The sequence below is a fragment of the Artibeus jamaicensis genome, unplaced genomic scaffold (assembly GCF_021234435.1).
Source record: "Artibeus jamaicensis isolate MK-2021 breed Jamaican fruit bat unplaced genomic scaffold, CSHL_Jam_final contig_354, whole genome shotgun sequence".
NCBI classification, from domain to species: Eukaryota; Metazoa; Chordata; class Mammalia; order Chiroptera; family Phyllostomidae; genus Artibeus; species Artibeus jamaicensis.
This window is the reverse complement of record NW_026521803.1, coordinates 44,929,000-44,946,592: the sequence shown is the minus strand read 5'-3', so window position 1 is coordinate 44,946,592 and position 17,593 is coordinate 44,929,000. Positions and strand designations below refer to the sequence as shown.

The 17,593-nt window shown below is 50.6% G+C and overlaps 1 protein-coding gene across 1 annotated transcript in view; it reads right to left on the bottom strand.

Annotated features, from left to right (window-relative positions):
- Positions 1 to 17,593, bottom strand: part of ZNF407 (zinc finger protein 407) — a 298,073-nt gene that overhangs the window by 89,192 nt on the left and 191,288 nt on the right. Inside the window, exons 5-7 of the mRNA XM_037145755.2 lie at positions 16,620 to 16,786; positions 13,187 to 13,270; positions 8,182 to 8,302 (exon numbers count right to left, since the gene is read on the bottom strand). Coding sequence (XP_037001650.2) covers positions 8,182 to 8,302; positions 13,187 to 13,270; positions 16,620 to 16,786 — 372 coding nt within the window. The remainder of the gene's footprint in view (positions 1 to 8,181; positions 8,303 to 13,186; positions 13,271 to 16,619; positions 16,787 to 17,593) is intronic.

The following is a 17,593-nucleotide window of genomic DNA, read 5'->3' as shown; positions in this document are numbered from 1 at the left end:
CTAAATATTTACCACATTTTCTCTCAAAGGGAAAAATCTGACTGTTCAGTGACATTTCACAAGTGCGTTGAAGGTTGTCGTTTACGATGAAGAAAGAAAACACACTGAGAAAAGAAAGGGCAGAGCAAAGATAACGGACACAGTCCCCAAATGTGCCCTGGGAGAAGCCCGCACGGTGTCACAGCTGACGAAGATGACCCTCAGTCACACACAGGGGCTGTTTGGCAAGACTCAAGCCAAGTTGAATCGTGAGCAAGGAATTAAAATTTAGTGGGTAGAAGAAAAGGGGAACGTGAGGTCGAAATTCCCTGTGGGGACAATTATCAGGTCATATTATTATGTTATTGAACAACAAATTTTAGCTGAGCACAACTACAGCTCACCGTGGCTCTGTAGTATGAGACAACATGAACTTTCCCCAAGAGGAAAAAAATCAGGTGCACTTCTTGCTGCACAGAAGTTCTCGGAAACACGCTGCTTCTCCTAAACAGAAGGAACTCTCCTAATGGAGAGTGACGACGTGTCATTCACAGGAGGTGGAGCCGCCCCTAACAGACCTCTCCGGGCACAGCGGGCACACGCGAATCTGCTGCCCCACGCAAGGCGCGCCGCGTCCCGTAAAGGGCGCTGAGGGGACACGGCGCGCCCACCCGGAGGCGAGCCTCACACCTCGTGCCCAGCGACCACGTCCCTCTTCCAAGTGGTCCAGGCTTTACTGTCCTTTCCTCCACAATCTCTACAGGCCTGGGCAGGGGGGAATGGGGGGGGGGGGTCAGGGTTTCAGAAGATGCTGAAACGAGGGATCTGAAAATAAAACGAAGTGACTACTATCCTGCATTCTCAATGAACCAATGACAACTGGCCACATACTCTTATTTACTTCAAGGCCATTTTATTCCACGTGGTCGTCTCACAGCTGCGTCTCCGTTGGCGCGATCCGCTCACACGCTGGAGGGCCGGCCTGACTCCGCACGGGCCGCTGCCGGCCCCTCGGCGGGCTCAGAGTTTCCCTAACAAGCCGCGGTGCAGGAGCCTCCAGCGCCGGCAGATATAGATAGTTACATAGGAAAGTGTTTTGTTGTGTGATAATAGCTCTGGTGTCTGAGGAATAACTTATTATGCAAGAGACTATTGCCCAAAAAATGTTTTCTATTTTTTTCATCTCTAAGGCTTTTCTCTCAAACATAATATATACAGATATATCTAACTACCACCCAAGGGACTGTCCATAGCAATTCCTTGTAGGAAGACCATCCCCGAAGATAGGCTGGGGCCTTGTGTAATGACTGGATTTGGGACTCAGCACCAGCAGGCGGAATAAACATGTTTACCCAGATTCTACTTTAGGAGGCAGCAGAGGGAACGTGTGGTCACTTTGGGTTCCAATGGCTCTTCTAATTAACCTGCAGTCCCCATGCTTCCTTGGGCGACATCAACCAGCAAAACAACCCGCGTGCACTGACACACAGCCGGAATGCTCTTAGACTTGTTTCCTTTTAAAAACATCTGAACCGATTCGCAATCTTTAATGCTGCGGCATCTGTTTTCAAGCCTCCAGACCCTCTTCACCAAAAGGATTGTGTCCGGAGGAAACCCACGCCAGCAGCTCCAGGCCCGACCCCGGTCCTGTGCGGGGTCAGCACTGTTGGCCAAGATGAAACCGTGCAGGGCCCGTGTGCTGGCTGGCATGGGGCCCCACGGAGGAGCACGGGCACAGCACGCCACGTGCAAAATCCCGTTAGACACGACATCACAGGGAATGCAAAGCCAAATCAAAACCACAATCAGAAAGGAGAGAAAAACGAAACTCACTGGTGAACACATTAGGAGCTGTGTCTGCGGAGAGACCACAACTCCTGCTGCAGCAGAAACCCTGGGGGGAGTGCCCCCTGCGATTCATTACAGAGACCTGGACGGGACCACGCTGTTCTGGGAGGGCCCCACCCCTGCCTGCACTTCCTGTGAGGTGGCAGCCCCCGCAGGACACAGAGTCACCGCACCAGCTGTACGGCGCCGCAGGCACACGGTCTCTGGGTCCAGTGACCGCACCCGTTTTCCCAGAGCAGCAGCATGGGGACAGGTACCTGGCCAGCGGGTCACAAGACAGCCAGCAGGAGGGGGCCCCTCAGGAGCAAGCCCTGCCCAGACGCACCCGGGACACACCACCTGCCACAAGAAACTCCTCAACTGGCAGGAGGCCTGGGAGTCCTCGTCGTCCCCAAAAAACCTGAGTGGGGCTGGGTTCTAGCCGAAGGAACCTTTCAGCCCTGGCACCTGCTTTCATTCCACCGACCAGATTAGCAGTTACAACGCAGTGGAATGTAAAGAGACGGCACAACTGAGATAAATAAAACAGTACTGACTTTAAGTGATAAAATGAGTTTCCTTAAGTTTATCTTTTCTCCTCTGGTAAGAGCACTGAAGTCCTATTCTCTCAGCAAATTCAATTTCACACAAAGTGGCATCACCAACCACCTTTGCCACGTTGTCTGAGAGCCCAGATGACGTTCCCATCACAGCTGAAGTCTGTGCCCTTTACCGACACCTCCTGATGCCCCGGCCCAGCCCCGGAAATCACGTCTCAGATCCTGTTTCTGCGAGTTTAAACTTTTTAAAAAAAGATTGCACGTGTAAGTGATATCATGCAGTATCAGTCTTCCTAACAGTCTGACTCACAGTCTGTTCTAATATAACTGGGTCTCTGGCATCCCACGGCTTTACAGGTACAGCACCCTAACATCAGTACCAGACACTTTCACTGGCTGCTTTCACAAGGTGTCACTGTGCTCCAAGAAGTTCAGGGTCACCCAAAGGAAAGAACTGCTCCTTCCGACTCTCCAGTGGAAGGGACGGGTACGTTGGAGGGTGCACACTCTCCCTTCTCTAGCCTGGTACCTACGGGGCTCTGCTGCCCACACCCACACCTGTGGTCCTCTGTGTTGTTCTTCAGGGCACAGGCGAGTTCCTCCCGCCCACCATCTCTCGGGGCACAGCCCGGGGACCGGCCTGACGAGGGAACTGAAACTCTGTGGACAGGTCCTCCAGAAGCAGTGGAGGGGCCCCAGGGAGGGGCCCCGACTCGGGGAGCTGCTGGCACACAGGGACCGGGGCCAAGCCCTACACTGAGCTCCTGCTGCCGTGGCACCTGGGAAGGCCTGCCTGTGGGGGCCAGCACGCAACACACACACAACGTCGTGCTGTGCACTGTGTAAAGATGCACAGTGTCAGCTGACACCTGAACATTTTTCAGAACTAAGACACTTTACAGAGGCATGTGTTTGAGAGGGTAATATAGACTGTTAAAGGGGAAATAAAGACTTATTACAAATACAGCCTTTTGGCTTTACATCGTAACACTACCCCCAAAATGCTTCCAGCACCACGCACAGTTAAGGTGCAATTCGATGCAACGGAAGGTGTCATCTGACAGAAGAGCTCTAGGCTGCACACATACACACCCACTTCAGACGGCGGAGACGAACCGTGCATTCTGCCTACGGCACTCTGAAGTGTGGCAACTTACTGAATTCATCATAAAAATACGAAACAAAATATTTAGATGTGAGAATGCACTACAAAAAGCAAATTTCCAGTTGGTACCACATCTGGATTAAATGTTACATTCACCAGAAAAGGGAAAGAATATTCTTCTTGAAATCGGAACCTAATGTGTCAGTGACTTCTATGGACACACTGGCCAAGAGCTAAGTAAACTATCAAGTCGGAAAAAACCCAAAGGGCATTTCCTATAAGTTTAGCAAGACAATGGAGTAAATATTTACTACGAGGCAGGAATTACAGATTTTACTCTCAGCTCTACAACATATTTCTATTTGGGCTTATAATTCCACGTAATTAAAAAGAACAAAAAGAGTGAGTAGGATGAAAAGGAACACAGTGAAAGAAAGTTTTTAAAGAGCATGTGTACGGCTGGAAGTGCTAAGGCAGCTGAGAAAGAAATCTGGCCAAAGGCCGTCTTCAAGCCTCCACGGTCTGTCACGAGGATGCAAAACACGCATGACCAAATGGTCAGAACCGGTCTCAAAATGTGAGTTCTCTTTAACTTACAAAATGACAATTAAAGTGCAACATAGGATCGCCCTCAGCATTTTCAGTACTGCAGGAAGGATTTTCTGTTACTTTTCATGGCCTCTCGGCAGCTCACTTTTGATGTGTGTTTGTTGTGTTTCCCCCATAAACCCTAAACTGAAGCATGGGCGCCAATGGGAAGACGGTCCACGCAGAAGTCAAGTCCAATCAGGGCCGCCTGCGACTGGGTGAAGGCCAGGACCCTGGGCGGAGCAGGGCGCAGGGTGAGACTGATAAACTCTACGGGGAGACAGATCTGCATCATTAGAGAGGGTACTTTCTACAACGCAGTAAAGGTTTTTCTATTTCTCCTTAATACAGGAGTGACAATACATAACAAAGGGAAATAAAAATAAGAGTATTAGGCTGTTTCCATTTTAATGTGGAAGCAAATCTAACAAATTTGCTGCATAAATAATATAGGACAGTGTGCTATGAATCTCAATTTATGCTTTGAGGTTATAATGAATAATAATTAATGGCAAAAAAATTTTGGAGCAATGATGAAATATACTGATTTGTAATGGATTAGACTTTTGGATATTTTAGACAGTAAAAGCTTAGGAAAGGGGTGCATGTTTACATCTAAATAGAATGAAATGTCAGTGCCTAAATTAATAATGCAAACTTGAAAAATAGCCCCAGGTTCAAAGGACCAATTATAAAATTCTTTTGTAAACAAATCTATATTCACATTTTTCATGAATAATTATTACCACTAGTATTTCTCTCCTAATGTTCAATTTATTAAATGAAAAGTATATTTTCCAATGAAACCGAAATAATACTGCAATTTCTAATAATAGTCACCTAAAAATAAGCATTTGGACAGCACAGATAGGAATACCCTACAGGGATGACTTTTATGAACATGTATTTAAATAAATAAAAACCTAAGTGGGAAAAAAGTTAATTAAATATTTTAAGCAGTAAAATATTACAGAAAGGTGCCACAACACAAATGTAATCTTGGAGAACCTGTGATCACGTACAGGTGTTTTCACGCCCACTCAGATACACTGTACGCCGAGGGGAGACGCTTCCTTTGTTCTTGTGAGCGTGGTGTGCATTCTGCTGTGCTGAGCGACCGAATGACCATTGTGAACTTAAGTGCTCATTTTTAGTATTTTGCTCATCAACAAAAAAACACGGGTATGTGCTGTAAATTCCACATTTCACTCATAATCCCTAACTTACAAAGCCTTCATAAATTTTGCATGTGTTCTGTACTCCTGGTCAAAGTTAACCGGTCTCTTGTTCACTAGTGAACCCAGGCCAACTGTATGGACACAGAGTGACGGAACTCACCCAAACAGAAAATGTGCCAACTCTTCACTTTCAATAATAATCAAGTCATTTAAAAGTTTTAAATAAAGACAGAATCAGCCTGTCATCAAAGACTGGATGCATTTCAAAAGGGAACCTGGCAGAGACCACTAGACTTCCACGTCCTGAGTGCTCACTGGAGGGACGGGGACGGTGTCCCAGGGAGACGTGCTCTCCTGCCACCGCAGGGCCTGGTGCCCCAGGCCCAGCACTCTGCCCAGCACAGTGACCAGCACCGTGACGCTGTCTCAGGGAGGTCACTGGAATGTGGACGTGTGGTGCAACCTCCGACTCAGGGGAGAAGCACCGCACTTACCTGCACACCCAGGACACCCGGACGAGGGCATGAGCGTCCCCTAAGACAGTCCTGACCTGCAGGACAAGATTCAACCCTGACCTTCGCAGCAACACTGCCAGTTAGAAGTCTCAGCTCACGCTTCTAGGAATTGCTTCCAGAAATCATGGATATGAACCAACATTTTGTTAGGAAGAAGAATGTTCCGAGTGAAAACCTAAAATTGGCTTAAAATGTCTAACAATTTAATAACGTGAGCCCTGTATATCACTCTAACTGGAGGTCATGCAAGTCTTAACGTTGTTTCCAGAACAGCGGTCTGCAAACCAGGCCCTTGGAAACTCAAAGGTATTTCAGTAATTATCCAGCAATCAATTTTGAATTCGGCAAAATTTTAACAACTTCAAAAACTAAACAAATCCACCGAGGCATCCATTATAACCACACTTTACCACCCGCCAGCCCTCGGGGTGACTGGCCTCAGCCAGGGTGCTGAGGCCCCACGAGGCCGTCGGGGTGCGTGGGCCAGGGCTCCGGCCAGCACTGCGCACTGACACCGAAGTTCCTCATCTCACGGGGAGCGCAGCCCCATGAGGCGGGCACCCTGACACCCCTCTTTGCAGAGGTGGAGGTGGCCCCTGAGGGGGGTGACCGGCCCCTGCAGCCTGGCGGCCAACTGCCACTGCCACAACCACCTGACTCCAAACCTTGCCAGCAAAAGCCGCCTGGCCTGGCGCACTCCCGGGGCCTGTGCATGCTCCAGAGTCTGCCCCCGACCCCGGTCTGATGGCGGGAGACTGCGCTTGGGCCAGGTTCACGCGTGGGCCTGTTCAGGTCAGGATCTTGTTTGCAGTAACAGTTCTGGCACTCAGGAATCACTTTAAAACCAGAGTTACACGAGGAAAGTGGAACAGAAGGGAGGTTATCATTTAAATGTGCAGAGTGATAGAAAGAGAGAGAGTGAGAGAAGCCCCAAACACCAACTCAAACGTAGCCTGGAAAGACACAATCCTAACAGCTACAGTGGTGACTAAGGGAAGCTTTTATAACTTTGTGATTTCTGCTGTATGCTTTACAGGGAAGGCAACTACACGGTACGGCCTCTTTAGTAAGAAAAAAGAACCTTCAATGATGCTTGTTTGTTAAACAACTCATGCTATCGGTGCCTTGCAATTTCCAGGCCGGCCTCTAACTGCTCCACGGTTTTACCAAACTTCCAGTGAGCACCGTTCTACTGTTAAGCAAAGACGGAACTCATAAAATGTTGAAAGAATGAATAATTAATGAATGAAATATATCTGTAATATCTCTGTTCTATTAGATGACCTTTAAAATACAACTTAATGCAGTAATGAGGATAATAACAGAGATTACGGCAATATATTTACTGAGCGCCGACGACATCCAGAGGCATGCAGGGGCCCGCGTTTCACCGCGGGCCGCGGCTGCAGGGGGGCCGGCCGCCAGGAGGCAGCTGCGCCGGGAGGCCGCCCTGCAGCCCCAGGAGCGAGGAGCGGGCGCCGTGCAGGCCCCGGCTCCACAGGAGGACGCCCTGCTCCGACTCAGGCCCCACCGTCGGCTGGCAATGCGCCTAGCACAGACTTCAAGCACACCCTGCACACCCTGGGGCGCCTCGACCCTCCTGGGCCCCGACGTCATGCCCAGGCTCCAGTGCAACCTCACTCCTCGGCTTACATCCCCTGCCCTCTCCCGCACACACGCTGCCACAGTGGTGTCAACTGCCTCTTCCTCGCCGCACCTGTGTTGCTGCTGCCCACCACTAGTGCTGCAGGCTAGAGGGGACCACTGGGCCCCTCGGGCTTCATGAGCACACATGACCTCCCACACTCTGGGCACAGAAGTGCTGCCCTGGGCTGTGAGCACCTGGGTACGCGCAGAACGTCCGTGTGTCTGAAGCTCACCCATCCCTTCAGCCTTGGTGGAGACCCTCGCTCCCCTAGGAGGCTGCATTCCGGCTGAACTCCGTCCTTCTCCATACGGGCCCCTGGCTTTGCAATCCACCCAGTGGCTCTGCATGGTAAGCACTTCTGTACAGTACTGGTCACCTATCCTGCTAGCACCTCCTTAAGGACAGAAAGTGTGTCCAGTATCGCATCCACTGCCAGGGCAAGCGTCTCACTCCTTCAAGGCGAGACACTGCTTGGCTGAGAGACTGGGACAGCTCCTCACTTTGGCAAAGGAAGAAAACCACTTGAAATTTGGGTGTGCCCAAAGACGATAGAACCTAAACACAGAGAACGTTGCAAATGGAGAAGAACTGTTCAACTTTAAAAACAGTCACTAAAACTGGGAGGTAAAGTGAATCCCCAATCTGATCAGCGGGTCACTTTTAAACTGTGCTGACTTAGGCTGACCTGACAAACGACTCTGTACCCGTGACTTCGACCAGATCTCCATCCCCGCTGTGGCCCTTGGGGCTGCCTGCCCCCTGCTCTGGGGGGAGCCCTTACCTGTAGTCACACCAGGGGCACCGGTAGGGCTTCTCGCCCGTGTGCACCCGCTTGTGCCGTGTCAGGTGAGACTGGGTGGTGGATGCGAAGGTGCACTCGTCACATCTGAATGGCTTTTCTCCTGCGAAGGTCAAGAGGCAGGCACGTGAGTCAAGTTGGAACCACAGGCCTAGACCTGCTATTAACAATGAAAAGGAAACTTATTTCCATGGAATTTTAGTGATACAGTTCAATGGACTACACATATTTGGGTCATTTCCATATTTCCTCTCAGAGTGAGAAAGAAGGTACCACCGATTTTTACTTCTACATTGTAACGGAAGAATGGTATGCATTCTTTAGTTCAAACGTAACTGAGGCAACAGGAAACTAAATTATTAGCCCAGCACTGTATTTGAAGACACCTGACAAACTGTGTTACAGCAGAGCCAATATAAAAATCTCAATGAGGTTAAAACCAGGGAAAAGCACTTATCAAAGATATACTTTGAATATACAGTATAAAACTTATTAAGATGTTAAATAAGAGAAAAATAACACGATAAAGCTCTAAGTTGATACCAATGAAAACACCGTGAGAAGTAAAGAGAAATTACAGCTCACGAAGTTGAATCAAAGGTACAGAAGCTTCAAAGAAACATTTAAAATAACATTTCCCAGCACTTTTCATTCCCCCCACCCCCACTGGGCACATACACGTGCTCTGCCCACGGACACGCTTCACCACGAGTCGGTCCGCGGACTCACCGCTGGCCCTGTGCCGGCTGCTTCCTGCCCTTTACCCACCTCCCTTCCTACACACATTCAAAGAATTCCACCGGCTACACTGGCTGGTGAGCACTTGAAATGTGACTATTTAACTTCAATTAATGTAAACTTAAGTTTTAAGACGGATACTGGATTCACCTATTGAAAGAATGTTTAAGTCGGTGTGGGACCACTCGGAATGGGAGGTAGGTTTGATCAGATGTAAATGCACATAGATCATGGATTTCAGGTGAAAACTCAGCCTCCGGGTGGAAAGGTGCTAGAAGTGTAAATATGCACCCATTTCAAACTCTTAGCACAAAAAGTAATAAAGTATTGATAAAAATGTTATACTGACATCTTGTTGAAATCATCTGGATAGACTGGGTTGGCCAAAAAGTTCATTTAGTTTTTTCTGTAAGATGGCTCTCGTAGTGCTTAGCTAGCTGTCTTTAACGTCATTTGAAATAATTCTGCTACTGTATTTTGACAGCTGTCATATTAGCCCGCATTTAAAAAAAGACATCAAAATTGGTGAATTTTTGTGTAGCCATTTTAATATTGAAGATGGAATAAGATAAACATTTTTGGCATATTATGCTTTATTATTTCAGGAAAGGTAAAAACACAACTGAAACACACAGAAAGGTCTGTGCAGTACATGCAGCAGGTGCTGTGACTGATCAAACGCGTCAAAAGTGGTTTGCGAAGTTTTGTGCTGGAGCCTCCTCACTGGACGATGCTCCACGGTCGGGTGGACCAGCTGAACTTGACGGTGATCAAACCGAGACATTAACTGAGAACAATCGGTGCGATCGGTGTTCTCCCACACAGGAGACAGCCCACACACTCAAAGTATGCAAATCCGCAAAGTTATTGGTGAAAATGGAAAATGCGTCTTTTACTTTATGGGAAAAAACAAACAGACTTTTTGGTCAACCCAATAAACTGGCAAAAAACGTCCGTTTCCTGGTGTGTAACTGGCCGGCCCGTCCGGGTGCCGACGCGGTGCTGCCATGACCACAGCAGCTCCACGAGCCTTCGGGGCGGCAGCACAAATCTTCGACTTGCGATGTGACCAGTCCAAGTGGTCCGACGATTCGAAGACTTTTTAAGTTAAGCCAATGCACACACACAGCCTGCGGTTTCCTTACTGCGTTCAGCCTCAGTTGGAACAATGTCCTGACTCTGTGACTTGCTGTGGGTGTGTTTGCCGCGGCGGCCGTGGTGGACGACGCCCACCTGCTGCGCCTCTGACTGGCGTGGGAGGGAGGGGGGGGCGCATGCCAGACACATTGTCGGAGTCGGGGGTGTAAACTGAAGGCCGCCCAACCCTCCGAAGGTTAACTGTCTTGGTTTGGGGGCTTAACATGAGGACTCAAAAAACGTGACAAATGTTTCTCTCATTTAAACTAATGGCATTTTTATGTCATACAAGTTAAATTTTAAAACAATAATTTTAAAGAACACTGCCATGTATTGTCTTCTCTGTAACTCTGTTAATGTGAAGTTCACAGTAAGCCAGCATACTACTGCAATACACTGAACGCTGTTCATTCCCATTGGACTCAACAGCAGCGCAGACTAAAGTGTGCGGTGGTGAGAAGGGCAGGGTCACACACAGGCTGCCAAGTGTGGCCGGGGCACGACCGTCAAGCAGGGGCCAGCTCCAGCAGCCCCTCGGGACGAGCTTGCAGGGGCAGCTCCCATAAGCTGCAGCTCCCTCAGGCCCGCACCCAGCAATTCGTGTGCGGCGCACTCACTCTGGGGCATGTTCAACACAACCGCTTGGACATGGTAACTGGCTTTATTTTTTTTAGCCAGGAATGACCGTTTCTTCAGGAAATGCAGGCGTACTTCCTTGTTTGTCAGTTTCAATACACAGACAAAAGGAGAAGAGCAAACCCAACTCCTGGACAGTAAAAGGTGGGAGCAGACCTTACAGGTGTCAGGAAGGGTTTCAGCTCCTGCCACCTGCCAGCACACGACAGGGGGTGGCCCTCTCTGGAGAGCACACACTTGGTGAAGGGACATGCTGGTGGGAAGGTCAGCTTTGCTGGGTGCCCTGGGACTAGCCCGATGACTCCTTTGTCACGGCACAGCCAGCCCGCTGCGTAAATCCGGAGGCAGGACACGGACTGCCCCTGAACGACAGGAGCTGAGTGCACCCTGTTCGAAGAGCAGAGCAAAGGAGACGGCACCGTCCCTCCTGTTTCTCCTGGCATGACGCGCGGGCTTCACTCTTTTTCTTGTGGGCGGTCATCTTGGCCTAAGTAGCCACGAAGGAACAGTCCGAGCCTCCAACTCCTCTGCCCGAGTCTGGGGAAGACGACGGGGCACCGGGACGCAGGGCCGAGCAGCCCTGTGTGCGGGAGCGGTCGGACATCCCCACGCGCCCCTGCCAGTGCCCAGGTGGTGTCCCTCTGGGCAGTGCGGCACCGGAGCTGGCCGAGGCCCTCCAACCCCACGTAAAGACCTGCTCCTGAGCAGGCTCCGAGTCAGCCCCCAGACAGCAGCACCACAGGAGGGAGTGACTGACGCCGCCTGGAACATGCGGGCCCCTGCCCTCCCTGAGCTGAGTGTGACCTGTGTGCACTGTCCGTAGTGAGAAGGCAAACCACGTCAAAGAGGAACAGAGCAGACTTCAACTGCTGGCCAAATGCCGTATGATGCTGGCCTTCAGGGAACAAGCCGCGTGCTGCTTAAATTCCAGAGATCCAGGATATTAACTGAGCTGTGCTTAGTTGTTCAGCTGAAGCAAACCGTCTTCAGAACTGGCTTGGGTATTAAAGGATCATGTGTGATTTGTGCCACAGTGGCAGACAAATGCCACAAAGACAGACGCCTCTGTCTGGGAGACACTGTCCAACGTGGATCAAGTTCACAGCAAAGTAACAAGGAGCCTCTGGACCTGACATCAAGGAGAAAGCTGCCCACTTGGCTGGTCGTGCCCCAGCCCCAGCCCCGTAAACACCTGTGATCACTGCATGACTAGCCCCGGGGCCGGCAAGTAGGAGCGCCCCACGCTGGCAAAGGTGGCACGCACTAGCAAAGGTGTCCTGGCCCCGGGTGTGGCCGGGGGACGACGCCCTGCACGCCCACTTGCGGCCAGCTCCTCCAGGACAGGGGGTGGGCAGTGCCCCCCGAACCTCTCCCGTGCCCCTCTGCCCAGACCCGTTACGTCCCTGGGCTGACAACGCAGGGCTGCAGGCCACTTCTGGAGACTTGCCACACGCTGCTCCTCTGCTCAACACTGGAGGTTTCTCTCCGGGTCTGTGACAGCGCTGGTCCCAGAGGGACGTGTGAAGCCCAGGGGCTCCGTCCGTAGAGGAAAGACATGGCCCGCATGGGTTTTCAGTGGCCTTACAGACACCAAGTTAACTCCTATCTAGAATCACAATGTACCGAATTCAGCCCCTCTCATGGTACCTCTCGTTCAACATCTCGTTACAAATTGTGTTGCCGCCTGACTTAGCATCTACACTAGGTCACTTCTGAGAGTAAAAAGTGGTTCTACTGACACCCGGAAGGGGCGGTGCCAGCACAGCACTGTCCCAGACACACATAATTTATGTGTTGAAATAATCACTCACGGAACCTAGTACAGCATGCCACGCAGGTAAATGGTTTTCACAAATGTTCAAAAGTTCCCACCCCACAGGGCTCCTGAAATGAGGCATCACGTCACTGCACTGAATCCCCGAGAGTTCGCACCTCGGGAAGCAGCCCCTCGATGTCCCCCTCCCCTGTGCTGCCCTCCCCGCTGCTATCCACACTTAAGAGCAAGAATGACTGAAAGGTGATGCCCTAGAACGACACCATTCATCAAACTCACAGAGCAATTGCCGGGCAGGGCCTTAGGTGGCCAGGCAGGTGAGCAGGAGGAGGGCCGGGAGGCTGCAGGCAGGCGGGGAGGTGGCTCTGGGCAGGGGGCGGGTGGAGCAGACGCAGATGCCCTGAGAGGGGGCCTGCGAGGGACGAGGTGACCCTGCGAGGTCCGGAGAGCCGGCTTTCTGGAAGAGCCGGCTTTCTGGAAGAGCCTGTGTGTTTGCTCTGGAGGCCCAACCCTTCTTGCTCCTGGCCAGCACCAGCTCACGGGGGATGCCTGGCCCACGTGCAGTGGGCCTGGTCTTTGACATGAAAATGGATGAGCTGGGGCTCAAGACAACCAGGACTGACTCCCAGTGGGACCCTGAACCCAGGGCTGCTGGGCACACGGAGGAGCCAGGCGCGGGGCCGGCGGCCGGGCCACACTCACCTGTGTGCTGCCGGCGGTGCTTGGTGAGGGCGTGCCGCGTCCCGCCCGCGAAGCCACAGAGGTCGCACAGGAACGACTTCTCGCCTGTTGCGACGACAAACACATGAGGGACCAAGGGGGTCACAGATCATTAAAACAGATCTATCAAGGCTTTCAGGGTTACTAATTCCTCCAATCAAATGTTTCCATGTAAATATGTCAAATGGGAATGAAATTACCACTGCGGTTTATTGACTGTGATAAAATCTGAAAAGCACCACTGAACATAATTACATACTTGTCAGACCCATAAAAATTAGCTTTATTATCAATGGAATGGTTTCGTACAACTTCATTTCTGGTGGATGTCTTCCAGATGGGGCTGCTTTATGCACTTGAACAGTTTTTATACATATCCTGATTTTTTACAATTCCCATACATCTGGCCTTTCTGAGCTGAGTAAAGATTGCTTGGAATAGTTAATATACAGTATATATGATTCTGCTTAAATAAAACCTATTGAATTGTCTAACTACTGAAGGATATTGAATTGGTTTTACCTGATTCTATCAGAGTCTTCTTTAATAACTTCCTACTTAATAATGTGAATTAAATGGTCTCCGGGAACACACAGAGGATCCCGAGTAACAATAAAGTCTCCCCTTCCTCATCACCCACAGCAGGTCGATGCTGCTGCTGCTGCTCACACTCCGGGGACACAGAGATGGAAGTCGCGTGGCGCTGAAGAAATGGTACAAAAACTCCCCTCCTTCATCTCTAATGGTAACTTGGGACTGGAAAGCTCTGCAGCAATTAGACAGACTCGGCAGACTCGGGGCTGGTTACACGTGTGTGCACGCTCATTGTGAAAGCATTTGTACACAAGCTAACATTCGCCCGACCTGTTATAAGCGCAATCTATCTCTCCACCGCCGCATATTCAGACAGTAAGTGCCAGCAAGCCGGGCGGCGTGTCCCACAGGCTCGCGAGGCGGGGCCAGAGAGAACAAAAATGCCAACCTTGGAGGGAGTGAAATCAGACAATGGCTTTCCAAAAGTGAAATCCATCAGTCCTACCTCTCTGTATCTACCTCACTCATTCAGATGTTTTAATGCCACACGGCTCCAAGGGTCTGAGAGAGGCTCCTCACTCCCAGCACCTGGGTGCATCACAGTGGAGCCCTGGCCTGGGGGGTTGGGGGGTTGGGAGGTTGGGGGGTTGGGGGGTTGGGAGGCAGGGATGCCTTTAGGAGCTCGCAAGCAACATGCCTGCGAGAAGGCAGAACAGGTCGGGCAATCAATCAGAGAGGCCTTCCCTGCAGGAGCGAGCCTGGCTTCTCTAGCTCAGGCAAACCTGTATTAATAAAGAGAGTTTTCGCCAAGTTATGCTTCATCTTACTTCACAGGGGCATGTTCAAACGTTCATTATTATCATCTATAAAATGAAGCTGAATTTAAACATTTACCTATCTTCACTTTACTATCTTGGGGTTAAGTTTATTTCTTGACATCACTATTTCAATACAGAGAAAAGGAATAGAGTAGATGGGCTGTGAAGAATAAAGTTTAATTATAATCACTCATTTAATCATTTAATCAATTAGAAACATAAATCTTTCTAACCAGCTGTATTATCAATTAAGTAACACCGAATGTAGACTTTTTTAAATCCCCGACGATAATTTGCTCATTAATATTAACACACTGCTCCACGTGCAGGCACAACCGTTCTCCACGATTTGCCCCCTCTGCCGTCTGGTGGGCACAAAGACTGTGCATTGTGTGGTGTGCACACACACGCACACCCGGCAGCGCGTGGCAGCGGAGACGGTGCCGGAGCGTCTCGCCTGCCACCGACCCCAGAGGCGGTCGCCCCGTCCCCCTCGTCCTGTGAAGTGCAGGCACGCCCCACACAGCAGACCCCTGGCAGCGGGGCTCCTTCCTGGCGTGTGTGCCGCACGAGTGCACTCGGCTGGGTGCCCTGCCCTGGGCGAACATCTGCACCAGCACATGGACGACGCTGCTCTTCTGTGGGACTTGGTTCTGGAAGCGCTGGTGACCTTGAGCTCTGACGTGCAGGCTTTTATCTGCATGTTAGTCTCCAGTGTCTTGGGTGTGAGTTTACCGTGGTGGCTCGATGTGTTTGTCATGCTATGTTCGGTTTTTACTTACCGGTTTTTTCTGGTTTTGTTTTTTGAGGGGCAGGAGGCCTAGCGTTGGTGAGGGGGCAACAGAGTATTTTTCAAAAATATTTTTAAGAACTAAATGCAGTGTTTTACTCCGTGTGAGGGGTTCCTGTAACATGCCACATTCACATGGTAGGAGACTTTTGTTAACAACCTGAATTAGTTTCACATGTGCTGTTCTGCATTCAAAGGTACAGAGACATGGAAACCAATCCCTTGTTTTCTATTAGAAAACAGTCACTGTCCCTGCCCCTCATTACAGTGCAGACTACAAGACCCAACAACAAAAATCCATATTATTGATCCAGCCAAGTCTCCACAATTATTCTTTAGAAGGAAACGCCGACGATAAATTACATCTGCACTGGCTTTTCATCTGCTGTTCGATATAAGTGATCTCTCAGGGCAGGCCGGAGACCTTAAATCGTCAACGCCCTTGTCAGGGGAGTTAAGGAGGCCCGGCTTCCACACACAGCTCCCGGAGAACTTTGAACCTATAATTTCTAACAATAATAGAGGATTCTTGGCAATCAGAAGAACATTTGGGAATGCTGATTAAAATTTATTTTCCTCCTTGAAATACGATCCTTTCTCAGAGGTGGGAAGAGGACCCCCAAAACACCACACAGCTCTCAGCCACAGCTCTGGGGCGGGAGGGAGCCCCTGGAGGGAGTCGAGGTCCCCGTCCTTAGGTCAGGAAAACAAGCCACAGACGCCGAGCACATGGCGAGCCGTGCCACACACGTGCCGCACACAGGGGCACTGGGTGCTGCTCTCCATCCGTGTGTTTAAATTCCACGCAGGCTTTACATGTTCTGATATAAGTGTATGTGAATCTGTACTTTTTAAATGTATTATTATCTAAAATTTTATAGTGGCTGAATTCAGATGAGTCTCTGTGTAAATTATCAAAAATTCTTAAATTGGAGAGCATTCACCTCTTAAGAGAAATATTAACTGGATTAAAAAATGTTAAATGGTGTCTAAAAAATCAAGGTTTAATACTGTTCAAAAATATGGTGGTGAGTAACAGAAGGCAAGTCTGAGTAACAAAAAGACAGGAGTTTGTCTGAGTAACAAAAGGCAAGATGCACGTGTTCTGCCCCCCGACCTCCGTGGAGATCCCCCCTACGAAGTGTGTTTAACCACACACCGGACCCACACGGACCCACACGGCGGCAATGAGCTCCCACGGAGGAGACCCACTTTGCCGAAGCCCCGGCCCGCCCGCCCCTGCCCGCCCGCCCCGGCCCGCCGGGCCCCCCACCTGTGTGGGTCCTGTAATGGTCCTTCATGGCCGAGGCCGTGAGGAAGGAGTAGTGGCACGTGGGCCAGGTGCACTTGAAGGGCTTCTCTCCCGTGTGCAGCTTCATGTGGTTGTTGAGCGCCCACTTCTCGGTGAAACTTCGGTCGCACAAGTGGCAGGTGAACTTCCTGCGGGGAGGGCAGAAGACACGATGTCAGCCCGGTGCCCCCGGCCCCCACAGGCACAGGCCAGAGCCCCGCGGCGCGGCGGGCGCGGGGGCACTGCAGGCCGGTCTGTCATGTCTGTATAACCAGGCATTGATTTTGCTGTCGAGGCCTGGCACTTCAGCCATTTATTCTCTGCTTTGCGGTTGGGCCCAACGGGTTTGAAAAATTCTGTTACAGTCCAGTCACCCCTGAGGCAAATGTGAGAATAGATTTCACCTGCGCGGGCCGACGCCACTTATCCAGGGCACGGGCTGTCAGAGCAGAGGCTAAATGAAAAGCCGTCCACACTAAACTGCTCAGACAGCCCCTGTCTGCTGGCACCGCTGCCGCCGCCGCCGCCAGGTGGGAGCAGGGGCGCCGGGCCGCACAGAGCCCCGGGCGGGGGTCCTTCTGAGCCACCACACGGCTGCCTAAAAAGTTGACTTTGATGAGAATAAACACAAAACTACAACAACCCTTGGTCAAATAAGCCTTTGAGAAAAATAAACCTCAATTATTTCCTACGTGAGAAAAAGCCCGACAACGACAGAACAGCACTCGCACTGGACAATGTCCCAGCCCCACAGTCCAGGGGCGCAGATGCCACCAATGGGCACGGCGACAGGAACCAAGGACAAACACTCGGAGGCCCCTTCTGGCTAAGCCTCTGCCTCCCTTCGCTGGTCTTCATGGGACCACTGCCCAATGTGCTTTTTAGTTTTCAATACTGTCGGTTAAAGCCCTCCCCGTACCTGGTACAGCAGTGTCTAGCTAATTAATTCAGGATAA